Source organism: Xylocopa sonorina, chromosome 11 (assembly GCF_050948175.1).
Source record: "Xylocopa sonorina isolate GNS202 chromosome 11, iyXylSono1_principal, whole genome shotgun sequence".
Classification (NCBI taxonomy): Eukaryota; Metazoa; Arthropoda; class Insecta; order Hymenoptera; family Apidae; genus Xylocopa; species Xylocopa sonorina.
The window spans coordinates 7,470,536-7,498,504 of NC_135203.1; the positions used below are offsets into that span (position 1 = coordinate 7,470,536).

The following is a 27,969-nucleotide window of genomic DNA, read 5'->3' on the forward strand; positions in this document are numbered from 1 at the left end:
GGATATAAAAAAAAAAAAATACAAAGAAAGAACAGTAGATTTATAATTAATATACTTGAGGGATATGTTAAATTATAATTTCTATCGTTTAAGTTGAATTAAACACGTTTGAGGTATAAGTAATTAACTCACTATGGCGGCATTATAGTGGTACTATTATAATAGTAAGCTTAACAGTTTTTAATAAAACAGTTAGGTAACGCGTAACCGACCAAATATTTACGGTAATCGATGTAATTGCTCCGAATCTTCAAATAATTCTTGTATTTCCGTGTACTTTTTCAAATATTATGTGTCCGGCATCTGTAATCGAATCAGAGGTTTCTAAGGGATAAGAAAACGAACTTCGTTATATATTATCACATCGAATGAGAATTAACATGCGTGAATAACTCTTGCCTCTTTTGCCCATATCATCATTATTAATTATTAAGCTACGAGCACAGAGCTAAATTGTCTCTTTGATACTGGATAAAACGACTATGATTATTCGCGTGTTTAGACGGAGAGAAAGAGAGAGAGAGAATATTTCTAGGAGCTAATCTGCGTGGTATACACATACACACAACTATATTATTAATATTATTAATTAGTCATTTATAACCAGAGATATTTGTATTGATTTTTGTGACTTAGTGATCGAACTTTTGTAAAACTGAAAATTCCCATTGTAATGTCTTCAACGATCCAAATGGCTTTCACCGAGAGCGCCATACTTTTTTCTTCGCTGCTTAAGTTATAAACGTTACTAACGAGAAAAAGAAAGAGATACAACCGTTAACTTTAGATTCACTTATTACGATATTATTACTATTATTATTATTAATTACCCACTTATTACTTATTAATATTATTATACACGAAATTACACGATGGTATCTACACACACATATATATACTTGACATTCTACGGCAACAATATTTATAAGTGTTAGATTTTCCTCGATAGGCATCGTACAGTTAAAAATTACCGTTCTCTATATGTAATCGCAGCAGGAAGCGTGTCGTACATCTCATGAAAAATTATTATTACATATTACAAGACAAAGTATATACGTATAATATATACGCGCGAGAAAATTTTTGCTTTCGTCCAAAAAAGAAAAACTCCGATATAATATATCTTTGTTCCGTAACTTGCGTAAACAGCACTACTACATCGCCTAACTGTTTAAGACCATAACAACTCCTTTTATTGGCTGAGAGAAATAATAAAGTGAAATCCGACGTAAAAAAAAAAAAAAAAAAAAAAATCCGAGTTCTTTTCAATTCTAGATCACCAGCTCACACCTCCCTTGGGACAAGAAGGTAGTAAATACTTTTTCTTACAAAATACTTAAATAAAACTATTTTAACCTAAAGAAAAATTTCAGTCGAACGTCAAACTTTTAAACGTTCTATAAAACCTTTACGAGATTTAATCCAATTTAAACGGAAATTCAATTATGATTTTACGGTTAAAAAGGTCCAATATTAATAATACGTGTTAAACGTACAAGTTCGAGCGAACGTCGAGAGTAACGGGCGACAGGCCAACTCGTAATTCTCAACTTTGAAGCTACGTAACGATAACGCGTTCTTGACATTTACCAAGAAGAAACGAGGGAAGAACGAAATGCGTATTTGCGTGACGACGATCCGTTTCGTTACGCGGTGTCAGAAGTCGAAAATAGAGAGGTGCCTCCGGATGCAACTGGGTAGGTAGCGAAAAGACACGGGGTAATACAGGGTTGGTCACGAACGGAGCACACCGAGGATGGTTGAATTGCGTGTATTTTCTAAAAAAAAAATCTTACAACTGTACGACGTGTCGTGTTATCTCTGTTCCTTAAATACATTACGAATATGTTACAAATCGCCTGGCAGGGAAGCTGTCGCGATCGGCGACGGACGAAAGAGAGTTTCGAAGGGTCGTCAATTATTTTCCATGGGTCACGAGGATAGATGTGAGTATATTTGAAGTTCAGGGAGCTGTTGTATCCTCTCGATGTCCTGTATAGTTGTTATGCCTTGTTCCTGCGAAGAAAGACACTGAAATGACTCGATGAACTATCTTTCCACCACCCAGTTTGATCAAATTCTTTTCAGTCGCATCTTTAATCAACTAAATATAAAAGAATTCCATCTCTAAGCGCAGTTTTATCGAGGACGAAGAGATAATTGAAGAAAGAAGCGTGTAGGATTCGAAGATTTGGAAGCTCCTTACGTTATATTCTTTCCATTTCTCGTAATTCTGCCTCATGTAGCCCACCATCTCCGGCATGTCGATGAACGCTGGAAATAAAACGGAGTTACCGCGTTTTTGTATAAAAAATATCTAGCAGAAATACTCGGATGCATCACTGACCGTCCCACGCCTCGACCATGTCGTTGATAATGAAATCGACGAAGCCGATTTGCGCTTTCGGTATCGAGCACGTCGTTCTGTCGAACATTGGCATCAGTACCGGCAGATTCAATTTCTTCTCCTCGTCAGTCTGCAAGAAATTGCAGCGCAACTCAACGGGACTATTTTTAAGCAACATTTCTCAACGTAGAAAAACTTAGCGCGCCCTGTCAGCTCGATGGAATTTCAACGTTTCGATAAAAGGGGTGACGCGTACACCCCAATAAAATATTACAAATTCTACTCTATCTTAATCGTTTACACGACATTCCAAAAATATTTGTACTCTTCGCTTCTTTAAACGTACACTACAATTTTTCCATTTCTAAACGCTAAACGTTCAAGCTATCGTTTTTCAGTTTCTCTCCCGACAGTCTCTCTCTACCTTTTTAATTCATAGATAATTATAAACGAAAGAAGAAAATATCATCAGCGAAGAAACGAGATATCGTCATCGAAGAAACAATACGCGTTAAACGAAAAAGTACCTGGCTAAAATACTCTTCCGCGATCCGTCTGGCCCATTCGACGCAACACTTCAACGGCCTTGTCGGATTCGACACATCCGCGCATTTGATCATCATCCTCTTCACGAGCATTATGTTCTCTGGCTGTAACACAACTGACATATCCACGGGATCCACGTAAGCCTGCACTCAGATTTCAGGGAGATTAATAGAACGTCTATGACAGAAAGTCTCATTGTACCTAACGTCAAGTAGAAATAAAAAGAAAAAAAACGAAGGAGAATAGAAACATTACGGTGTTGGGGAGTGGAGTGTCGGAGATCCTCCCGCTGCAGACGTTCATGAACCTCGCCAAGTGCTCGAAGTGCTTGGTCATCTCAGTGGCTAGGATCATGTCTATCACCGCCTGACGGAACTCCTTGTAAGTGTCTCTTTCCAGATTCTGCAACGCGCAACGCACATCATTTCCCGCCTCTAGATCGAAAGAACAATCAATGCCTTGCGAAGACTCACTTTGAAGATGTTCACGTTCTCGTCCGATAACGACAATTTGAACGTCAGCGCTGCATGATGCGACTCCAGGACAGACAGATCGTTGTAGAGGATCGCCAGTTTGTTATCCGCGTTGCAGAGAAATTGGCTGAAATCGAATTGATCGTGAGACGTTAACGTTCAGTGTGTAATGTACGAATACGATCGACTTTACCTGGATCTACCAGGATGATCGATGTCGTGAGCAGCGGCAGCGATCAGAGTCGCGACTTCGTCCAATGGTTCCAAGATCTGTTTCAGTCTTTCCGATTGCATGAACCTGGCGGTGGCTTGCAACACGTCCGCCGCGTGAGTCGAGTTGTGATAGGAGTTTTGAGCCTGATAATTCATCTCGATCACGGTCAACCAGTTCTGCATGACTTTTTCGTCGCAGCCAAGCGTAGCCGGCACGTGAAACAGGTTCATGATAGTCATTCCTAAGAAGAGCAGTGGCCTACAAAATCACCGTCGATCAGTCGAGAATTCGTTCGATCAGTACGATTTTAGTAATAATTAGAATTGATTAGATTCACGAATTTTCTTATAAATCGTGTCACCTGTTTTCGGTCCAAACTTCCAGCTTGAATATGTCGAAGCTCCAATCCATACATTTGTCCAGAAGTTCCGCGATTTGTTGAGGACCCCTGAATCCTCTGATTTGCATACGCGCAGCAGAACTAGTGAGAACCCTCGTCGTAGAGAGCCGTGCTGACGATTCTATCGACGATTTCCTCGATTCCCATGCCGGTCGTGGTGACTGTGTCGATTAATAACAATCAGACGTCAAAAAATAAAGAAGGTCGCTCGTAAGATAGTCAGAAAAATAATGAAAAGCTCTTTTTCTCAAAATTACCGCGAGTAAAGCTCCAACGAGGTCCGTTGCTACTGGATCGACGTTCTCCTTCAACGATGGCACGTATAGTTCGGTAGTCTTCAGGATTTCGATTGCCTAGAATTGAACATTTGTTAGATTCAAAAATAAATTCGCACGGAATATTGAAATTTAAAAGTCAGATGATCAGAGATCGAAGAGTAGAGGAAAATAGTGTACCGTCTCGATTTGCTCCGCTGTCTCAGGCGACGTGGAATCCGTGATCGAGTTAGCGAGAAGGCTGATCACCCTCGTAATCGGCGCTTCTAATTGCAGAGTGTGCAGCTTGCTCGTGCTGGTTCGTCTACGACCTACGGTCGAATCAAAATTCCTCGTTATTTGCTCGACGATAAACGAAAGAGTATAAATAAAGCGCAATATAAATGTCCTAGTTCTCTGTTTATTGTGATAGCTGATACCGATACCAACTATAGAATTAGTCGTGGCTGTTTCGAAAAAGTTCCGCTCGCGGCAAGCTTGCTTTTCGATAGTCTGATTTTATATCGTCGAGTGTATTGAAATCTCAGAAGCAAAAATAGATAAACACGGTGAGAAGTGATGAAAAAATGTTAGAAAATTATACCTTCGTTGGGTTTCAAGTCAGACATTCTCCTTTGAGCCACAAGGGTTCTCTGAAAACCGATTTGAGACGGGGATGGACTTAGTGCACCGATATTTTCCGACAGATACGTCGTGTCGTATATGTAGACGTAGTGAGTCGGTTTTCTGAAAGAAAAATGTGTTCAACAACGTGGAAGAATAGGCAAGTGGAAAGTACAGAAGAGTTTGAATAGAAGAAAATCGATATCGACTCACCTGGAGGTAATGGAAAAAGGTATCACCCTGCAGCTGATAGTGATCATTTGATTGTTCTTTCGTTTGCAGTTCATGTTCCCCTCGAACTCTCGACCTTTACTAATATGCTGCTCCATGAGCGTAAAGTTATCGTAGATCACGACATCCGTGATGATTCTCCCTATGATTTCGTCGATCCTATAGCCTAGTAGTTTCTCGCTAATTTTATTAACAAACTGTAACAAGAAAATCATCGTTTCCTGTCAGAGTTTAATGTCAAGAGGACCTCTGTGGTGACAAGTGTTTAGTGTATTCGTTGATTGCGTCGATTAGTGTTACCTGTACAATATGTTTATCGTTCGTCACGTGTACCATGTCACGGCATCTGTCAAGAGCCAAATACAGCGCATTAGCAGCAGCCAGTTGTGTCCTTGGTAGTATCGCGCTAGCATAGATACCAACTAACTCGTTTATTAGGATTCTTTCGTGAGAGCATTCCATCAGAGCCTGAAACCAACCCCAGACAAGGTACACTTCAAAGAAAAACTCCGCGTCAGACGAAGATAAATTTTTCATCGAATTTCACATCAGAATACTCGAGACACTTACCCTACTGAAGCCTGTTTCCAGCAGATCCAGCGACACGATTTTATTTTTCTCCCCGTGCATAAGGAACCTATCGATATTCGCCAAAAAAAGAAGAAAATAAATAAGTGAAGAAGGATAACGAGAAAGTATATTCGAAGAAGTTACGAAGCTACATCTACTTACGATTTTTTTACAAGAGCTATAATAATAGAATTGTGGTAAACGGAACTAGACCTAATTGCCCTGCAACGAATACAAATCGATCACTAAAATTCAAATAGAAATCGCCAAGTGTGTCGCTATTTCTCTTTTCTATTAATAATTTGCCATACCTACAAATCGAATTGGCCTCTGCAGCCTGCTGGCCCCGATGATCGATGATCACTAGCTCGTGGCACCGGCTCTGGAAGAACTCGATCGCTTTTTCCGCGTCTTTCGCCACCGACACGCTCCACCCCAGCCGCCTCGAGGTGCTCGCGAGAATATCCATTTGTTGGTCATCTTTTGGGAAGACCAGTAATATCTGACACGTCCAAGGGAATTCGTTTCGTGGTAAATAACAATCGTGCGCGGATCATGCGGTTAATCGGGCAATGCAAACACTTTTATCTGCCGACGATCGTTATATCGCATCGAATACAAAGAAAAATGTGTGCAGGAAGCAGAAGATCTTCAACTTACTTTTACGAGACTAGGAACACTGTTTGTTAACGGATAGGCAACGATATCTTGCGGTCCTTCCTGAAAAGCGACGAGGACACCCATTAGAAACATCGATCGTTTAATTTTATATATGAAATTCTCTTTTTTCTCGTTTCATCGGAATTAAATCCGCTGGGATTGTTAAAAAACGCGCGTACTAATGTGTTCTTCTTAACGAAGGTTTCCGTCGACTCGAGCTCCTTGAAAACCTTGGCTCGCCGCCGTGCGCGCGGTGATTCTTTCAAATTTTTATCGTTCTCATGATCCGAGCTTTGCATTCGTGCTCGACTCTACGTATCGCTTGATTCTGAACGGCGTGGGATCGCCGTGTAACCTATACATGATAGGGTCACGGTAAATCGACGAACGAACCTGAAGAACCGCGCGAACGCGTCGAGATGAAGTTGGCCACGATCTCGAGAAGGGGTGAGAACGCTTCGACGAAGCGTTCGATTAAATTGAGAGAGCTCTCGCGACATTTTTCAGTCACTCGATCGAAGTTTCTTTTGATTGACAGTCGGATTGTCGGGTCGTTCGATGAAGTACTCTCTCCGATCGTCGAGTCTTTATTCTGAGCGCTCTAAACGTTCCAAGTACGAGGTAGCGATCGATCGGCTTCGAAATGATCTCGTGTCATCCTCGATACCGCTTTCAATCGTATCTCGAACACGGAGCACGCTTGCGCGATGATGAAAAACGAAGACACTTCCTGGAGAGGTACCCCCGTCACGATCCATCGAAATTGATCACCAGTTGACATTAATTACGAATTTTCCAAGCTGTAACTCTCTACTGTACATCGTTATAATTGTAATAAAAATTATTCATGCCCGATTGAATCATTTACTCTAGCAGAAAATATGTCAGAATTATAAATGAAGCGTCAGAGTCGAGATAGATAGAATTCTTATCTATTCACTGGTGTAGAGTATTCGTAGAATTAGTAGAATGACTAGTTTCCCTTAGTAATAAAAGAAATTCTATTTAGAATTGATACTAAGAAAGATTCGAGACGAATTAGAGACTCTATGGTGGGCATTTCCCAACAAATATCAGATAGTAAAAAGTAAACGCGATACGTGAAGCAAAATTTTACCCTGTAGAACAAAATACCTACAAGCTAGGATGAGAACCTTTTCCACTCTGATACGTCGTTTATTTCCATTAAAATTCTAATAACGAGCTGAGAATGATGAATTTTCCCTAGGTGAACGATATCGACGATACGTAGAATCCGATTAAACCGTACTAAATTTGAAAACTAACCGGAATGACGCGTGACAGAACAGTTTCTGGTACCTGTGGAGGCCACACAATGACCGAGGGCACCACGTGTTTCCGTATTTTAACAGATCCGCATAGAGCATCGAAGATCCAACTGTACCACGATCTAGACGCCTCGCCATGGACATCCGTTTCTTCGATCGACTGGCAGACGTAGATCGGCATCTGCGTCGATCGCCGCTGCGGCTCTTTATCGGTCATTATAGCGCGCGCGTAGAGAGAGGGAGAGAAATACGTTAATTGGCATAAATGATCGCCGACGATCGATCAGAACAGCGCGCACTCGATAGGTAATAATTACGCATAATTAATGGTACACGAATTGGGTCACAGGGTCAATCACGAATCCATCCTTCGAATTGAGCTCGATTGATCGCGTGTTTTCCGCGCTCCGTTCCTGCTATTCATCGATCGCGGCTCGTTTCACATCGTCGATCGGATTTTTACGTTCACTCGAGTCGGTTAAAGAAAAAGTAACGGCGTCGCCTCGTTTTTAGTTTGACCGCCGATATCACTGAACACGCGTTTGCAGAAAAACGTCCGTGGAGATACTGAATCGAAGGCATCGTAGCGCAACGCGAGAGATTATCCTTCCCGTTCTCTATCAGGAGCAGAAGCCCGTCTATCTTTGATAAGGAAGCACCACCGACAGAAACTAAAGTTACTCCCAACGATTATTGATAGTGGGCTGTATAAACAATCGATAAAACCTGTACACGTCACGGCCGATCGATTATAAATAAACGATATCGTTACGTTTTTCTGCTCGATCGGATAGCTGACTCTCGCAACGTATTTCCGTTATATCTGCCACGATCTGCGATGTTTAATCCATTGCAAATAAATATTTTTATGATACAGCGACCGGGTAAACTAAATTGAACAGTTTCACACGAATCTAATGAAAGAAACGTAAACGAAAGTGACCATTTAAATTATCAATTAAACCATCCTTATTTAACGGTTTCTACTAATAAGTAAGGTGCTCCCAAATTCTTCATTAAAAAGATCTTTTCTATTAAAGAAACATTTCTATCCGATAACTTGCTATAATCTTTCCGATCAAAAGTATTTCTAAACACAAAGTTCCCTATGCTAAACATACTAAATTACCACAAATATAACTACTTCTAAATATAATTAACATATACGTTTCATTAAAGCACTTAATAAAAAAGACTCCACCAATCAATCCTAAGTAAATCAACGCGGAACCAAGATAAACCATAGCATAGTAAACTTGCACATAAATTTCTCATAAAAATTGAAAATTTAGAATTCCCTCTACAAAAAACACATAAAAGCAACTTACTGTCATTAAAATGAATCTAATCCGCACTTAAAAGCCTCCCAATTTCAAACAGCAACCCGTCACAGCAACTTTGCTCAGAGAAAACGCGTTCCCAATAAAATCGAACAATTGTGTCCCTTGAATTTGGTTCGTTTAAACGAAGAAAAGTCTGTGAACACGTAGAAATGTTCGCCACGAAGAAATTGTGCAAGATACCAGTTCTGGCTCGTCGCTCGTCCAGCTTTCCCGGCTGCGCTGCAGTTGTCTTATAGACCGTCCATAGACAGCAAGTAGCTTATACCCTGTCTATGGTCGGCCTGTCTGACCAAGCAGTCGAGGAAGCTCGAACTTAGCGGCATGCATCGAGCATATATGCGTAGCAAAAAGAAAAAGAAGTAGCAGAAAGAAAAAAGAAGAGACGAAGAGATAGACACGAATGGACGCAAAATAGAACAGATTGAAAAGGGGCAGGAGATGGTTAATAATTTGTTCGAGGATCGAAGCTCGACCAGTCGCCAGATTAAGTATTCAAGTTGGTCAGGTCGTTATTAGTCTATGATCTTTCGTCGCGCCTCGCCTGTAAGTTTCCATGAAATTTTTCGATGCAGTTTTTATGAGCCATCGCGAACCAGCCACCTGTCCTATCTGAAACGGTTTCCAGTTTATTGCAAAAAGGGTTAATTACTGGTGTTCGAGTAAAAAAAGACTTCGTGAGAAAGGGAAAGACTGACGTTGCACGTTTTCATGTGGGTTGCTTTGCCTACTTTTTCTTTCTTCTTGTTTTTGGTTTCTCTTTTACCTGTTTACCCTGCTATCGTTTTCTTGCTCGATTTCTCCCTTCCTGTTTCCGCGTATCAGTAGAGGAAGAGGATTAATAAGTGGGGCTATGTAATTGTAGACTGTTACTATCTGGAAGGTATACGATTGAAAGGTATATGTGTGTAGTATGGGGTGGAAATGTATGCGAGGGGGCAGAGTTCAATGATATCGATCGTTGCAGGCACTGTGACACATATTTCGAGTCAATGGTTTAAATACAGAAAAGGATAGATGAAAACAGCGCGTTACAAATGACCAAAAAAAGAACCAGAATTATCAGAGGGCATCGTGCGAAATGAAAAAATTTGAAAGTCAATAAGTACAATTAAAAATCACGGGCTATCTTGAAGATAGCAGTGGAATTTGTCGCGAACATTTTGTTGACTACAAAATTGCAACGATTACTATATTACGTCCCGTCGACGCTGATAGTTGAAACGCGTAGATTCAATTGCCTCTTGTTAATTATGAAAAATACAAAGTGGAACGTTGCTTGCACTGCAGTTATCCCTGATTAGATCTACGAGAATCAAGATATCGATACGACGAGATAGTTCGAGCTTCATTTATCGTCCAACCGTTCCACTGGTCGTGTTGTATCATTAAAACAGTTAGCTGAAATTTAATCGTAACGAAGAGTGACAAGATACTAATTTGGAGATAAGAATTTGGAGAACTTTTCCTGAAACAAACTTATATTGCTGTGAACAAATTTACTTACTAACGTTGAGTAATCTGCGCCTTCCTCGTCGTCAAATTCGATGCCCTCGAACGACGATTTGCGCCTCAATATGTCGTATTCTGCTTTCCCTGCGCAAAGAGTTACGTTTTAATTAATTAACATCGAAAAAAATTGAAAGAGCAGAATGATATTATCAAGGTTTATCGAAGGAATTAATGTTAGACTGATTCATACGTTAATACGTTTCCAAGTATTCGAGTCGCGATAACGAAGACTCTTCAAATTGATTCATTAGTCGAGCAATTAGTCTGTACGTTGGCAATAACGAGGTTCGTTTAAGAATCAGATTACCAATGGACTGTCGCGGGAGGAAAATAGTAGGTCAATGGATCACTGGTTAAACCGACTGCACGGGCTGGATTGCAAAACGAATTGATCCGCTTGAACCTTCAATCTCAATAATCGAATTAATTCGTTGCACGAATTTATTGTAAACGTCATTAGAAATATACATATTTAAATTGCTTCGATTAAGATCGTTGATTCGATAGAGTTGGACACGTTGATGATAGTTAAAGACTTTGCAAGTACCGATCGTACAAAACATCGAGCAAGTCGAAAGAGAACGGATGCGAATGAAATCGAAGTTTATGTTCACTTTTTATGGCGAGATCGTTTAACATTTATTGTTCGATTCGAATGGAGCGGACTAAAGATAGTCGATCGAAAGTAGGGCACCTTAATTGGAGATTGCAAGCTTGCCAGTATAGGGTCGAAACGAATGCTGACAATTTTTACTAAAATCAATAACCAATTATACGAAGTATTTATACTTTTTGGATGAGTAGCGATAATTCGAGTTTACGATCGCTGATTACTTATCAGTAAATTTTCAAGAGCAAATATTATCTGTTGCACAAAGTCATGAAAATTTGTTAGAAGTTTGTGAATTTTAAGAGCAACTTTTGATTGATAATAGAGAAAGTTGAGCGAGAAAAAAAATTGATAAAATTGCGTACCATTGCCAAGTAATATATCATCCAGGATATCTTCATTCTCGTTTGGAAAAAAATACTTGTTCGGAGGGGATGCCATATGAATTAATCAAATTTAGCCATCAAACTACTCGATATCTTGACAATAGTGCCCTCATGTTATTCAGAGTTCACGAAATTTCACTGTTCATCGAAATATGCAAAGAAATCCAATTTGTTTAGTAGCTGACGAATATACATCGAAGATTGATACATAATTTAGATAAAGGAATAATACAGATAACAAAACAGTGGCCACGTATACTTAATAGACTTCAATCTTCATCAGAAGCATCTAAATTGATAGAGATCCAATCGAAACCCTCAGAAAAATCTATCAAATTCCCTCCAAACTATTTAAGAAGCACTTAAAGCCCAATTTAAAAAATGTAATCACTGCACTGTGTCAGATTCCCTGAAGCCTCCACTACTTTTAATTTTTTCGATTGCACTGTACACGTCCACTTATTTCTCCCGCACGATACAGCCGATTTGAAACCATTCAGTGTCGAGTTTGGCGTAGAGCAAAATTCACAATTAGGAGATTCGAGGGCGAGAAAAGGTATTGGCGCACGTGCGACGCGTTGTACGCGACTCAAAGGCAACGACTGGCCGACAGAACCAAATTGTGCAGGTTAAAATTCTACTCGTGAGTGAGTGGCCTCAGAAACGAGATAGGTTGCCGGAGAAACTCGCGGTACAATGGCCGTATGCTCGTTAAAACATGTTCGAAGAAACGGGAATGGAATCACGTTCGAGTAAAACGGTTGCTGACAGAAGTGCTCGTTATAGCAGTTTTGGACCAGTGACGAAAACGGAACGATTACGTGTATCCTTTTTCAATTTACCAACAATTTACCAACAATTGGATCGCAATGGCCCTGATAATCATCGTTACGAAGAGGTAGATTTTAACGACAATTTAAAAGATTTAATACACTGGCGCTAATAACGTTTTCCTTTCGCTGTTGAAGATGTTCGCTTGATGTGTGCCTGCTCTTTCATTTCGATGATGTTAATTGGCTTGGAAGTTTTCATTATTAATTGGTTGAAGTGGGCAATTGTGGAAGTCGGATTGTTTCTTAATCAATTATACGTGTACAGTATGCAGTTTTCCAAGGTATTGCTTGTAGAAGTGATGAGATATGAGATAAATGGAACTTTACGTTTGAGTAAATGTTTGAGATCGTATGTGCCTGTAACTGGAATTGCCGTAGCATAGAAATGAAGATGATGTTTATTGTATATTTCGTTTGACCACGATGGACGTGAAAATTCGAAGGAAAAGTCCGATGAAATTCGAGATAAAAAATTCGAGACAATAAATATTCCTCGTTGAACGATTCGAGTAGATTGTACGAACGCTCAAAATGGTTACAAGGTTGCACCATGAAACTTATGTTTGAGTAGACGTTTGCCTTTAAAGGCTTGATTCGAGCCGAACAACTGACGGAAGAACAAAAATAATCGAACACAGTCCAGATTAAATTATCCAATTTCAGAAAATAATAATTTTATATAAAAAAAAAAAATGTCATCTAGTTTCTTTCCATACCATACGAAGCAGTGCATAGAATCTAATAATTCATGCTTTGATCTGAATACTATTCACACTATTCTTTTGGAAAATTTGAGCATATAGAAAGGTACAGTGCTAAAAGTAAAAGACGAGAGGGCAAGCTTTGAATGTTCTGCGAGTTGTACAAAAATCGATCGCTACTTTAATTAAATAGCTTTGAGATGAATAGAACGAGAGAATGTTGAAGTTAACATCTGGTTTTCTCCTATCGATTTCACGTAATTTCTGTCCAACTAGTAACCCTCGATATATTCACACTGATTTACATGCAACACTAATTACAACGAAATCCACTGTCTCGCTTTAGATGTGCAAGGAATTCGATCGATTCATTAGAAGAGTAAATCGTCCTGGAGCCTTTGCAAACTTTTCAACGTCTCCAGAAGCTTTGACTACTTTGTCGCTATTTCATTTCAAGGATTCCAGTTGAATAATGAATAACACGTAGCTAATTTGCTTGCACGCTTGCGAAGGTCCGACTCGATTCCACGTAATTTATGTCGAAATAATAGCCTTTTCACACTCACATCCAAACTCGTAATGGCCGCTCTGTTTTGTTTTAGAAGAGCAACGAATTATTTGAGAAAGAAATAACTCATTTGCGATTGAGATCGCAACGATTACGAGACGAATAACGAATAATACGTAGCTCGTGAAAAAAAACCCAGCTGAATTCCACGTAATTTGTGTCCAATTAATGGTCCTCGATACTCGAATAATTCCCACTCAGCACGCAATGGCTACTGTCTTGTTTTTAGATGTGTAAAAAAGTGGCTAAATCAATGTTCTGACAACGAATGTACCATAAAAATGGCAGTTTTCATAATGTTGATACCTAATTACTTTTTTAAACGACTAAGTAATTGGATTTGAACGATTCGAGTTGAATAACTGGTTAAGTTGCTTGCACGCTCGCGAAGGTCCGAGCGGAATCGCTATTCGGCATTATCTGTGTCTGATTTGCATTCGTAACCATCGACCCAAATATACGCGGCCTTATCAAACAGTCAATATAGCATTTCGGCATTGTACCCTTGTACATGTAGCATCGAGGCTCTTGCTTATAAACAACCAAAGCAACTCATTTCGCTTCGAAGATAATCGAGAATAGCTTTTCGCCGTAGAAGGATCAATTAATATCCAATAATCGCTGACAAAATGGTACGTAGATACAAATAAGGAAACCTCTAAAGCTTCAGACGATATTCACGAATGAAAATAGAACGAAAACAGAGAGAAATACAATATACACGATTAGATAACATTCATATAACAAATTAGCTAACAATAATTAAATAGAAAATTGCGCATTGAGAAAATATTCTGCATTTAAAAAGCTTCCAAAGAGAACCAATTTCGATTGAAGAGCGCCTTAAATTTAAGTACGTCCACTTCAACCAACCTGCACCCCAATTAAATCTACCCACTCTGCCCCCCCAAAAGAACCCCTATTTAATCGATTCACGATCTATTCATCGCGATGTGACACAATTCCAATTTCTCGGACAGAAACGAGTCTTAAAGACCCATACTCGACACTTTCGATTACTTATGAAACCGGATCGGTGGAAATCACGTTCCAAGCAAACGCGTCGCGATCAAGCGCGTCTCTAAATTAAAATCGTCACCACCCTAGAAACGAAGACGATGCTCTCGACAAATTCATTAAATTCGAGTGCGTGGCTCGCTTTTCGAAACCGCAGGGCTCTGATTAATTCGTGTGCAGAACGTCGCCTCCAGCCGAGGATACGATACGCGGTGACAGAGCACAGCGAGAGACTAGGTCAAGGCGATTCACTCGAGGCACTGTCACAGGCCGCAGTTTTGCGAAACGCGAACGCCCCCCCAACTGGTTGCAATTTATTTTATCCCCGTCCACGTATGCCCGCACGCAAACTCCTCGACGCCCAACAATTCGCTTTCCCGTCATGCGCCACGTGTAATTATCGAATCTGTAATGCCGATCGCGAGATCATTATCGCCACTCGAATAACCGGGCACGACGATACTTTATTATCCAATCTCTTCTTCCTTTTTCCCCTGAGATTCGCGATGAGATAAACGAGAAGTTCGATTCGGGAGCCCTGTAATTTGGATGTGGAATTGTTATGAGAATGGTAGCTGAGTTTTAACGGTAGCTTGATATCTGTCGTGCTGTCACGGGAATGACTGGTAAATATATCGACGAGACGGATTTCTGAGAGATGAGAATATCGATGCATTGTAATTTGTACGTATTATGACGTTGAAAGAAGAGTTGTTTGGTTTTCGAGTCCTGTAAGATGGATAAAAGTGCATTGTATTTGTACGTATTATGAAATTGAGAGAAGAATTGTTTGGTTTTCGAGTCCTGTGAGATGGATAAAAGAGTCGAGAAAATTGAGATGCGAAGATTGCAATTTTTTTTTTATATCTGTTTGAAGTATTTGTTCTATGGAGTAAGTGTTTATTGTCGCTATGTGTATTATGTTTCGTCTAAAGTAGTAGTCTCTTAGCCAGGAATGTTTGAGACTTTGATTGGAAAAGACCAAACGTCAGCGAGTGAACAGTGTGCAGAGTTAGAATTGCAGAAGATGAAAACGAGAACTTGCCAAGTAAAGATCCCTCGTCTCGCGTATCAGATCGCTTCCTTTTCTCCGTCTCACCCTCGTCTTCAATGCATTCCAACATGCTACTCTTGCACCCCATCCTCGAAGCACCGCCTCACCTTCTGCACGATCCCTCGTTCCTCTTCAACATGTCTTCCGCTGCTTCTTCGTTCAATTCTGCAACAAATCGGTTCGATCATCGAGACTTAAGTTCTCCATTCGATCAGACAAAATTATTGAAAGCGAGAGTCAACAGATTAAAGAGATTCGTTACTCGATCGGCAACGCCACCGTTTACGCGTACGAGGCGCACGCGAATTTCGCATGCAAACGATCGTGACACAGTAAATACGATTTACGACAGGAAACGCGACTCGTGACGCGCATAATTAATCGAAGAACAAGAATCCCCGTGTGTGTTCGAGTTTGTGCGCAGGTTGAACGTCCCTGTTCAATGTCGAGGGACAAGTTCGTGAAATGAGAGACGAGAGTACATGCGCCTGTGCATTGCAGGAAGCGTTGAGTAAGGATTGGCTTGGATGAGTAAACGAGGAGGAGCATTGCAAGTTGTGAATATTCATGAGAGGTTCCGGTTCTGTTCTGTATTGAAACGAGCGCACGTGGAAATTGATCGAAAGTGGAGAAGTACTCACCACGAAAGTACGAGCGAAGTGTATTCGAGTTCCATTATACTTGACGAGGTGTGCACAGTGATTAGCAGCGTGAGATTTTTGCATAGTTTGAGCGTTTCAAGATGTTCGACACTGATCGACACTAATTAAAGTCTCACTGTGGCATGTTGACATACAATTACTTTTGTTCCGAGCCTCTCATCGAGATTACAAATATATCGGCCCTGTATGGTAACGAGTTCCTTCACGATCACACCGTGCGATCAAACCGATCACGTTCTCGAGAGGAAAATTGGTACGCGTTTAATATTGTTGAGAGTTACCGTCGATTTTGTTAGCGTATTAATATTTGCCCCATCGAATACGATTCTGAGATATATCTGGAAGTAGTTAAGTTTAAATTTCGAAACAGAAAATTTAATAGAAACTCCTTGGTAAAAATGAAGCTAGATTATTAAAATTGATAATGCATTTGACGATAAAGTAAAAAGATAGCTAGATGAAAAAATTGCAATATCTTTAGTAAAATATCAGAAAGTAAAAGAACAAAATTAATTATTTAGCAAACGTACTCGTAACTATTAAAAGATTTATTGAAGGCCTCGCAGCAATTTCAATACTCCAATAAATTGATAATGCATTCGACAATAAAGTAAAAAGGTAGCTAAACGAAAAAATTGCAATATCTTTAGTAAAATATCAGAAAATAAAAAGACAAAATTAATTATTTAGCAAACATACTCGTAACTATTAAAAAATTTAATAGAGGCCTCGCAGCAATTTCAATACTCCAATAAATTGATAATGCATTTGACAATAAAGTAAAAAAGTAGCTAGATGAAAAAATTGCAACAACTTTAGCAAAATATCAGGAAATAAAAGGACAAAATTAATTATTTAGCAAACATACTCGTAACTATTAAAAGATTTAATAGAGGCCTCGCAGCAACTTCAATACTCCAACAAATTAGACCTCTTAGAGTACATCCCTTCATGACAGCCCCAAGTATCACTCGCAGGGAACCAAGCACCAACACAGTCCTCCAAACGCACCAACGTATCAGCACCCAATTAATTAAAATTTCAATTAACCAACTATACTATCGAGTCTCATAAAAACAGAGCCAGAAAGAGAAACCACTATCCATCGACCCGTGGCACGAATAAACTCATTCGATCTGACGCTGAGAGTCGAATTGACACGATCGCCAGCTCAAAAATCTCAGATACATCTCCCAGACTCTCTTAACACCCACAACTCCCTTTATCTTATCACGAGAACCTTTGAATCGTCGATGAAAAAAATTCTCAAACCCGAGACTCACTCCAACGACTCTCGTCCCCAGGACTCGACTCGACTTCCGACCATTTCACGCGCCCAATTCCACCGGATACCTCGAAATACGTAACAGCGAGGATTACACAGCGCTCGAGGCTTGTAAACACGACCCATGCGTACCCAGAAACGTACGTCTCGAAATTAATACACGTATCGCAGCGAGCAAATCGAGTACCCAAGGCTGTCAATGAACGATCGATCCGTTTGGACGATGGCCAAGTTAAAGTACCGTCGCGGTTGATCGCGATCCAGATCGCGTTTCGACATCGATAGGAAGCTCCCCAGAGAGAACGCGTAATCTCTCTTATCGCCAGTTCGATTTTACCCGACAATCTTCCCCGATCTTCTTCATCCTGAATAGCTTCGAGCATTCCCGATCTCTTCGATCGCCAGAACAGTTTCTAAACGAGAGTGTGGCAACAATTTTCACGACAACGTTTCACCAGATCACGGTACGACCACGGAAAGAGACTCGACGAGACGGTTTTCAACGCGACGGTCGATCGACGACGGAACCGATCCCAGTTTCACCGACGTCCCCCGACTCACGATCGGCCAAACGATGCATTGTCAAGCGACACGGTGTTCCGGGGTGTGCACGATGTTTTTAAATAACGACAGGCCCTGTTGCAGACGGCATAGTGGCCTCGAATACACTGACTGAGGTTCGCGATCCCGCGAGGACGACGAGGCCAGAGATCGAGATGCCTTCGCCCCTCTTCTTCGCGAGCACCTAGCCAAATATTTTCTTTCCTCTCTGGGAACGCGATTATGAGGCTACCAAGACCATCACGGAGACGCGATGCTATTACGTGACGCCACGATTTACGACTCGATCGCGTGTTTGAGTTCTTTGATTCGAGGAGTAAATTTCGAGCAGATTTTTGGTAAATTTAATTTGGAGATTTCTGAGCGAAGAGAACGCGTGAAACATTGGCAGGCGTAGATGTTTGAGGAAGAGAGAGTAGCATGAGTTCTAGAGTGATGATTGGAAGATTAACGAACGCTCGTTATTTATCGTGTCGACAATATTTTAGAGAGTAATATAAATGGTCCAGCGAAATTGATCGTGAGGATGTTTGGGAGGCGGATGCAGAGTCGTTAGCCAAATTGCAACGTGTTGAAAATTGGCAGTGATTGATTGCGATGACGTTTGAGGAAGTAATATAGATTGCTTGATAAGATGACTAGATAGAAGTTTTTAAACGGTGCGAGGTAGATTATTTAGAGAATACCGCTTGATATGGTAGAAATAGCGTTACGTTTTAGACGTCCCGTATTTAGAGGAAGAAATTCATTTGAGCAAAGAAGATCGTGCGCTTTGAGTGTTTAATATTTAAACAGGAAATCACTGCGATTTATTGTTTAAATTGTGCAAAGAGATTATCTGACGCTTTTAAAATTCGCTTGACTTCGAACGATATTTGACGGTGCTGGAATTAACGCGCGATAGAAATGTGCGATGCGTTTGCAGCTCCACTCTAAATAGCATGTTATGAAACATTCAGTAGAATTTCCTTGAAGGTATTATTCGATTTGAAAGGCTAATATTGTACGCTGTTTGAATGGCGAAGAGCAATTGCACATTGCGGCCCGGTTTGTTTCGCAGAAGCAACGAAATTCTAGATGCCTGATAAACATTTCAACATCCACCAAAGAGGAAAGAGAAAGTTGCCCGATTAAAACGGCCCCTCGAACATCAAAGCATTCCGCCTTTATTAATATAAATTTACGTCGTTGGCTCTGTTAAGAAACTAACAAAAATTAAAAATGCTTCTGCAACGTAACATCAAAAGCTGGAAATATAGTTAGATAGCATTTAAATGTTGAATAGTCGCTATTACACGTATAGAATTATATTTTTTATATACAAAAAGGAAAGTAATTAAAAAAATTAAATTATATAGCAATCGCACATTCATTGACAGCCAGAATATAAAAAACAAGTAAAATTTTCATTCAAAACTATATCCTGATGCTAGCGAGTTCATAGTATGCGTAATACATATAAAATTTCTCAAAAATCAGAGTGAGAAAGCAATAGAAAAATCTAAAACCCAATCGCGTACATCCCAAGAGATAAAATTCAAGGAAATAGTAGAAAGAATTATGTAGTCCCAGAAACATTTGAAACGTATTTGTCCAAACGAAAGAACGAAATCAACCCCAAACATTCCCCTAAAAGAATCCCCTAAGAAAAAGGTAAAACCCAGTCGCGTATATCCTATGAGATAATATTCAAGGAGGCAGTAGAAAGAATTGTAATCCCAGAAACATTTGAAACGTATTTGTCCAAATACAAGAACGAAATCAACTCTAAACATCCCCTAAAAAAATCCCCCTAAGAAAAAGCTAAAACCCAGTCGCGTATATCCCAGGAGATAAAATTCAAGGAGACAGTAGAAAGAATTTTGTAGTCCCTCAGAAACATTTGAAACGTATTTGTCCAAACGAAAGAACGAAGCATCCCCCTAAAAAAATCCCCCTAAGAAAAAGCTAAAATCCAGTCGCGTATATCCCAAGAGATAAAATTCAAGGAAACAGTAGAACGAATTTTGTAGTCCCAGAAACATTTGAAACGTATTTGTCCAAACGAAAGAACGAAACATCCCCCTAAAAAAATCCCCCTAAGAAAAAGCTAAAATCCAGTCGCGTATATCCCAAGAGATAAAATTCAAGGAAACAGTAGAACGAATTTTGTAGTCCCAGAAACATTTGAAACGTGTTTATCCAAACGAAAGAACGAAACCACCCCGAAACATCCCCCTAAAAGAATTCTCCTAAGAAAAAGCTAAAACCCAGTCGCGTATATCCCAAAAGATAAAATTCAAGGAGACAGTAGAAAGAATTTTGTAGTCCCAGAAACATTTGAAACGTGTTTGTCCAAACGAAAGAACGAAACCACCCCGAAACATCCCCCAATCTATTCAAATACCAAAGAATATAAATTCGAAGCGAAGAGAGACGATCAACCGTAAGCAAGCTCGGTTCGAATCAAAGGCATTAAAAGCAAGTATGTATCTAGAATTTGCGCGTGGTAAATAGTTGGATCATTTAACAATTGTCACTGCAAGTTTACACGGCGGTGGCACAAAGCGATAATTCGTCCAGGGGCGCTTTAGGCTTTTCTTGACAGAAGTTATCTCTGGCTGTGAGCTCATCGTAACGCGCTTGCAAATTCTCTCGCTCGTTGCACCTTCCACGTTGAACTGTATCTTGCACACTGAATTGAAATTAAACGCACTCGATCGGATGCACATACGCGGCTGCAGAGTCTTGAACGTTACATAGTCTATGAACGCAGTAGAGCTTTCGTATTCTGTCTTCTGTTAACGAATTTTTTGGCTTCGACGATTGACTCGATTAATTTTGAGACGATACGATTAAAGTCACACGTGACCCATGGAACCAGGCAGTTTTTAATTGTATTGCAAAAGAACTTAGCCCCTGAACTTAAAGGAAAGAGATTAGAATAAATTTGAACGACCCATGGAATTGTTCGAACTTCGAATCGATTTATATATTCGAATGCTTATAAAAGTTAGTGAAATGTAAGTTAAAAAAGTAATCTATGAAATAAGGTAAAAATTGATAAACCTACCTACGATAAAAGTATTAATTAAAAGTTGTAAAGTTAGGAACTGTATATGATAAAATGAAGAGTACCTTCCTGCGTTTAATCGACTACTTTAAACAAGGAAAATTATAAATACGATGTTAAATTTGATGTTTAAAACTGTTCCCCTGCAAACCACACCACCATTTAATAATTACGTGTACCCTTGAAATTAATTTGTTCGAATAATATTCTAAAGAAAGACGAAAGTGAGATTAAAAATTTCAGAGTTAAAATATTATAGTGAATCGAAGTAAACAGTAAATACTTAAAAGACTGTAAACCTTTGAAAAGTAATCATGTGTCTTAAAACCATCTCTAAACTATTCTACTGTAAATCCTTTCAATAATAATCGTCAATAATTAAAAATAGGACGATGAGTAAACGATAGAAGAATTGAGATAATCATCATCGAAGATCCAACAATTAATACGCACAAGAACATTAATAAAACAAAGCTAAAATTGTTCAGTAAAACACCTTAAAAACCGAATAAAAAATGATAAATAAAATATATCGATTTCTTATTGTTCACCTTTTTGTTAACGTTTCGTACCTTCGAGGCATTTAAAAACGAGGCATTTTAATCATCGTGACGTGCTAAATTTTTGTTTGCTACAAAACCACCCTCTATTCTCATCGAAACAATACGAGAAACACTACTCCACTTAGAAAATTGTAGTATTTCGAACAAATACAAAAAGTGGCTTCAAATACACGTATCGAGGAATTGGTACCAATTTGGAGGAGAAAACGATAACCGAGGTGTACCAACCATGTACGTTGAAAATTCAGAGGAAACGCAAATTAATCTTTCTAATAAGGCGAGAAGGTAAATCCAAAGTATTCACGATCAGCATAATAATTCTAACGATTCGACACGTAAATATTTTAACGTATAGGAGAAACTAAATAGCCATCAATGTTTGCTTCTTCATTGTTAAGCGCGTAAGTCAAATTTACTTAATATATTAAACCTTATCTATTTAATGTAAAACGCTGTCTATATTATAATCGTATTTATAAAGGCAAATGTTACTAATTTTAACTCCACAGGACACGGTAATAATAATCGAATTGTAACAAACACGTAATCGTGCTGAATGCAGTTGATGCGGTCATATGTATGTGTACACGTATTAAAACACGATCTAGAGATAATTAATAATAAATTAAGGGTAAACCGAGCAAAATCTGGGTGAATAGACTATAATATTATTAAACACTCGTATTTAACTGGTAGCACATAATGGCATGCATTTCTTCAAATAAATCAAGTAATCTTTACAGTCTAAAGAAATTATCAGAGACCTTCTCTGTTCGTGAATAAAAGATAGCGTAAGAAAGTACGAGAAAGTAAGTCCACACTCTTATCTCGCTATGTTTCAATTAAATTGGAATGTAACTCAACTATTCTAACATACAATATAAAATGTAAAGTATATTAATCGTTTCTGTACGTACATTTAAAGCATGCACTATAATTAATTACAAAACGAAATTTACTAAATTCTCTCTCTGTGTGTGTATATATATATATTAAACAAAGATTGCTTTTAGTTGTCGCCCTAATCCATTCTTTGAGACTATTTTAATGTTCCAGGAACACACACTTCGTAAACTTTTCCAAGTGACGTGAAGTTGCGGGCGGAGAGATTAAATATGTCGAATGCCCGATGCATTCTGATATAACCGTCGTGTTTTTCACTTTCGAGACGTTTATAAACTGAGATTAAATGTGTTTCGATCGATCGTACAATTAATTCAGTAAACACGCCCGAAACGTGTCGCCTTTCGTAAGCTTGTGCAATGATAAGTCCAGAGGCGAACGTGTATCGAAGTTAGCATTATGCGAAATAGCAAAGAGGTGGGAAGGACCAATCGTTGCCAGTTTGGTTGGTTATACAAGGTTCGTTAACATCAAACCATCAAAAAGTACTCTTCAATCTTTTACTTACAATTCTAGTTACCACTCTCAGTATTAATTTCGTAGCAATTAATTAATAATTATTTCCATAATTTATTAAAAAGAAATATATATATATAAGAATAATTGTGATTTGCATAATTGATTAAAAAAAATATATATATATACAAATAATAATAAAATGAAAGAAGAAAAATGAATAAAAAAAAACAATTTAAGTATCTATGATGTAACGTGATGTAGTTTAATATTAATATTTTAATAGAGAAAGACATCTGATCTTTCAAAGGCGCTAATTATTTGATTCCCAAGGAGGATAATTGAACAGGAAAGCTCGATAGAGGAGCACGTTACTCTTCGTACAGTTAGCATATAGACGTGTATTTTCTAACAAGGTTCTGTGCCAAGAAAGATGCGTTAAACCATTACCCGCAGTGCAAGCGTATTTACCAGAGGGTTGTTTGCGATTTTCCGTGGACCGCGTCGCTCTGAGGGACTGGTCCCCGATACTTAAGAGCATAGCTGAGAATCGAAGTCTGTCGAGAGTCTATCTGTATAGCAGAAGTCGCTGCAAACGAGTGCGGGAGAGAGTGAATACGGAGGAGAAGCTAGAAAAGTTCTGGTAATTACGATAATCTCGACGGCACGATGGGGTGTAAACGATCGAATAATTCCGGGGATGGCGAACGCGACCGGATGCCAGAGAGTTTGACACGAACGACTAGAGATTCGAGTAACGAGAAATATTAATACGGCGCTGTCGCGAGAGGGGATCGCGCTCGAATAATTGAGACGGTATAATTAAGGTACTTGAAATTCGATATCTTATCAGACTTGGTTAGGGGACCCCGTTCAGTTCCATCGCATCCCCAAGCTTAAACTTCTTCACGAGCATTGCTTTTTTTGACACCCTCGACACCCTTTTCTTTCGCCTCGACCCCTATCATCAATTTCAATTTCTACTTTTCTGTACTACTACGAAACTCGATCATTGGAGTGCTTTGACAAACTAGAACTCCCTTCGCACCTAATTAGAATTGGAAACTAGAGTAGCCTTTAATTCCACCTAGCGTCTCCACGTTCCAACATTCTTAAAAAACATTCGATCTTTTTGCATTCACACGAGATTCGTCACGATAAGAAATTGCCACACAAAGGATGAATTCTAACGCTTAGCTAGCATAATTTAACACCCTAAAAAATGCTCTCGCACTTTCGGATACTACTCGCAGAAAGTTTAAGCTTGCAGGTCGCATCGCCTGGACCAACGAGAGTGGACGAAACGGGAGAAAGAGAGATTCTTTGTGGAAAGAGAAACGTCTGGAGGGACATTTAATGGTGGATGAGGAGGAGGACTGGAGAGTACGAACGAGGGGTGAACAGCTTTCCTAATAAATCGATAATGGACGAGGCGAAAGAGAGAGGGAGATGTTGAGACCGTAGATTCGCAATTGATGACACGTCCAGGCGATGCAAAGGGAAGGAGAGTCGAGCACGGCCAGTGGTCTACACGAACTTCCTGTTGCGCTGCCTCGTCGACGCCGTCGCGGTTTCCGTCAGAGACAGCCCCGTCGTCGCCTCGATCGCTCTCGATGGGATTCCACTGGCGCTTAGGTACCTGAACATCCTCTGCTCTGGGCTGAAGGTCAACGAGAAGCTGGTGAACCTATCTCTGGCGAGGTGTCGCATAGGAGACGCTGGTTAGCATTATTTTTTAACATTTTCAATCGTGCATTAACGATCATTGCTGTATCTTGCGTTTCTATAAGTAAATTCTGTGCACTGTTTCCTTCAGATAACTTTTTGCTGCTCCTCGTTGGTGTTTTATGAAATAGTGTTGATTATTATTCGTTCTTTTGTATACCTTCTCGACCAGGTTGTGATTTGCTGTTGGGCTCATTGACGAACAACCCAAATCTCTGCAGTTTGAATCTGTCCTCCTGTCGATTGACGAGCAGAAGCGCGATGCACCTGTCGGCGTTCTTGAGGAGGAGGAAGGCTGACCTGTTGCAGAACATTTGGGGGATGTCCTCCTCGCCGTCTCGCGACGAGTATGGCGACCAGAAGGTGAGAATCGATCTCACTATTTCAATGTACCAGCAATTTTTAATACGAGGAATGCGAAACCGTATGTTGATACGCGGTATTTTTTCAGCTACGAGGCTTGCGGACGTTGATCTTGGATGGGAATATGAAGTTCCAGGACACTGGAGTAAGACAGTTGATTAACGCGTTGAAAAGCGATGTTTGGTTGAGATCGTTGAGCTTGAGGCGATGTGGGATCACTAAACAGGGCGCGGAGATGATGACTCGTTTGTTACAATCGAACACTGTGATTACCAAGTTGGATCTGACTGAGAATCGTATTCCTATTAACGCTCTTCAAACGATACTGAAGATATTGAAGAGAAGAAGGGAAATGGTGGACAGTAGGACGTTGAAGATGAGATTTCGAAGGGTTTGGAGGCGGAAGACGCTGAAAAATGAGATTCGTAGACCTAGGAAGTGGGACAGAAAACATCTTCGAAATCGACAAGTAGATATTTCTCTTAATTTCTTTCTAATTCAAACTGAAAATACAATCGTTACATATTTGACATTGAAAAATCTGTTCATCCGTTCAGAAGAGGCATGCGAGATGTTCGATGCGAGATCGACGTTGGAGGAGGATCCAGAGGCTTGATAGAAGAGTTAAACTGACGGACGAAGAGGCATCAGCTACGAAAGATGAGAATTATCGTCGAGGAAAGAAACTTCACGAGCTCGAGTCGCAATTGATGAATCTGATCGAGTCTAATTTGGAACTGAAGGGTGAACTTTCGAGCAACAAAGCTCTGTTGGACGCGGAGGCGCAGCAACGATCCAAAATGGAGGACGAGCTGCAGCAAGTGTCTGTCAGGCTGAACGATCTCAGAAGCAAAGTCGTCGCGTTGAACTGTCTGTCCTCGAACGCTTACAACGAAAGTCAATTACTGAAGGGCCTTAAATATATTTTCGAGAAGTTGGAGTCGCATTCGTCAACGAGACGGGACGACGTAGAGAAGAAAATTGTTTCGAACGCTGCAGAGCCATTGTGGTCATCGCCTTTGGCACAGCACAGAGAAGATAGTTCAGATTTAATGAACTATTCGGACAGAACATTTTATGGCACTCTATTGAAGATATGAAAATGTGGCTTTTATTGAATATTTCTCACAGACGCGTGCGAGTAACGTGCAAATTAGTAATATGAAGATTGTATTACTAAAGGAGTTTTTCGATTCATAACTTCAGACTTAAAACTGTCCTTTAAAGAAAGAATAAATATATTGCGTAAAAAATTATAATATTTGCATTTCTTCTTACTTTTCCTTCCACGTACTATATTTTCCCTAAATCCTCCTCAAGTATAATTATTGACGATATATATGCTGAAACAATGATCTTAGTGTTTTAAAAGCTATTGTTTTATGTACAAATGATATATCAAATATATTAGAAACAGTTGTAGATCCCTGTTTCTCTGGAAAATTATTATTTTCTATGAAAATTATTATATTATTTAGAAAATTCAAAAAAAGTCATAAACTGAGTTGTATTTGTAATTCCTATTGATAAAGCATTAATATAAACCGAACATCCAGTTTCACAATTAACTATAAGCAATCTTATATATATTTTTTCAATAAACAATCATTTTTGCAACTGGGACTTAAGTTTATGCGATCTTTTCTGTTGCTCTTCAGATGTAGTATCGCTGTAAAAAATTCTCACACATCTATTGCCTTCCTAACTTCATTTTCCCTTCTCTTTTCTCCTCTTTGCTGATTTCTCTCTCTCCCACCTTAATTACACAACTTTTGAGTACTCTGGTAATTAAAGAAAGAAATACCTTAATTTTCACTGAATTCAAAGAGTAAGATGAATTATATCTCCCGTTTGAGAGGTAAGAGAGAGAAAGATATATAAGAACGCTATAGGAGAGAGTGAGACAGATGATACAGACCCTCTTCTAGGACTCCTGGCGCCATCTCTGTAAAAAGTGCTCAAACTGGTCGCTCAGCATTATCAACAGTGAAGTGAACTACTGAAGAACTACTAGCGCCATCTCTTGGAGGAGCCCTGAAACAAGCCGGTAATTAGTTTCAGTATTTTCTGCACAGATGGCGCTAGTAGTTTTCAGTGTTCACTTCGCCATCGATAATGCTGAGCGACCAGTTTGAGCACTTTTCAAAGAGATGGCGCCAGGGGTTCCAAAGTGGAGTAGGTATCACCTGTCTCACTCTTTCTTATAGCTTTCTTACATACCTTTCTCTCTCTTACTTCTAAAGCGGGAAATACACATCAAATTGCAATAAAACTACTGAGATATGACAGAAAATGCAATAAAATTACTAAAACATGCAATGTATTATGATGAAACTATTAAGATATACACGAAAGTACAATAAAACTATTAAGATATCCAATAAAATATAATAAAACTACTGCCATTAGTGATTTCTCTTTTAGCGTTCCGAATAATGAGATCACGATTGTTTGCTGAATTTATAATTATTGTTTACTAATATTTGCTTCGTGAATCAGATTGAATGTAATCGTTTTCAATTAGTGTTATTGTTTGTGTAGAAGTAATAGTTTTCAATTGTTCAGTTTCTAAGTCCATTTAGTGTGATATTAAATTTTGCCTCCTGAGATAAGTTCGAACTTTTATTACTTCACCTGTTTTCAGGTTTCAGTGTAAAATAAGGACAATTATAATAGCAAATTTATTGCTCCTTTCAATATTATTCGTCATTTTCTTTTAAGGCTAACGGTTTGGAAGATGCAATCAGTAAAATCCCAATTTTCTCTGCCA

At 39.3% G+C, this 27,969-nt stretch overlaps 2 protein-coding genes and 1 long non-coding RNA gene across 5 annotated transcripts in view; 2 read left to right on the plus strand and 1 right to left on the minus strand.

Annotated features, from left to right (window-relative positions):
- Nucleotides 1-27,969, plus strand: part of LOC143429140 (uncharacterized) — a 192,795-nt gene that overhangs the window by 13,314 nt on the left and 151,512 nt on the right. The window lies entirely within an intron of this gene.
- Pde8 (phosphodiesterase 8) lies at nt 1,756-7,867 on the minus strand. 2 transcript variants are annotated; one of them, XM_076904553.1, is made up of 18 exons: nt 7,640-7,867; nt 6,320-6,379; nt 5,971-6,161; nt 5,822-5,881; nt 5,660-5,726; nt 5,390-5,557; nt 5,072-5,286; nt 4,839-4,981; nt 4,436-4,566; nt 4,238-4,333; nt 3,942-4,141; nt 3,560-3,838; nt 3,367-3,493; nt 3,149-3,295; nt 2,875-2,997; nt 2,348-2,477; nt 2,207-2,274; nt 1,756-2,016 (listed from the first exon to the last, which is right to left on the minus strand). In XM_076904553.1, exons 1-18 carry the CDS (start codon nt 7,823-7,825, stop codon nt 1,933-1,935), a joined length of 2,475 nt encoding a protein of 824 aa, XP_076760668.1. In that variant the 5' UTR covers nt 7,826-7,867; the 3' UTR covers nt 1,756-1,932. The 2 variants fall into 2 exon arrangements, with proteins under 2 accessions (XP_076760668.1, XP_076760667.1); XM_076904552.1 differs by having other exon boundaries at nt 2,875-3,036; nt 7,640-7,866.
- On the plus strand, nt 23,293-26,409 carry LOC143429127 (uncharacterized). Its single transcript, XM_076904582.1, has 4 exons — nt 23,293-24,832; nt 25,009-25,199; nt 25,288-25,668; nt 25,757-26,409. The coding sequence occupies exons 2-4, from the start codon at nt 25,098-25,100 to the stop codon at nt 26,297-26,299; spliced, it is 1,026 nt and encodes a 341-aa protein (XP_076760697.1). The 5' UTR covers nt 23,293-24,832; nt 25,009-25,097; the 3' UTR covers nt 26,300-26,409.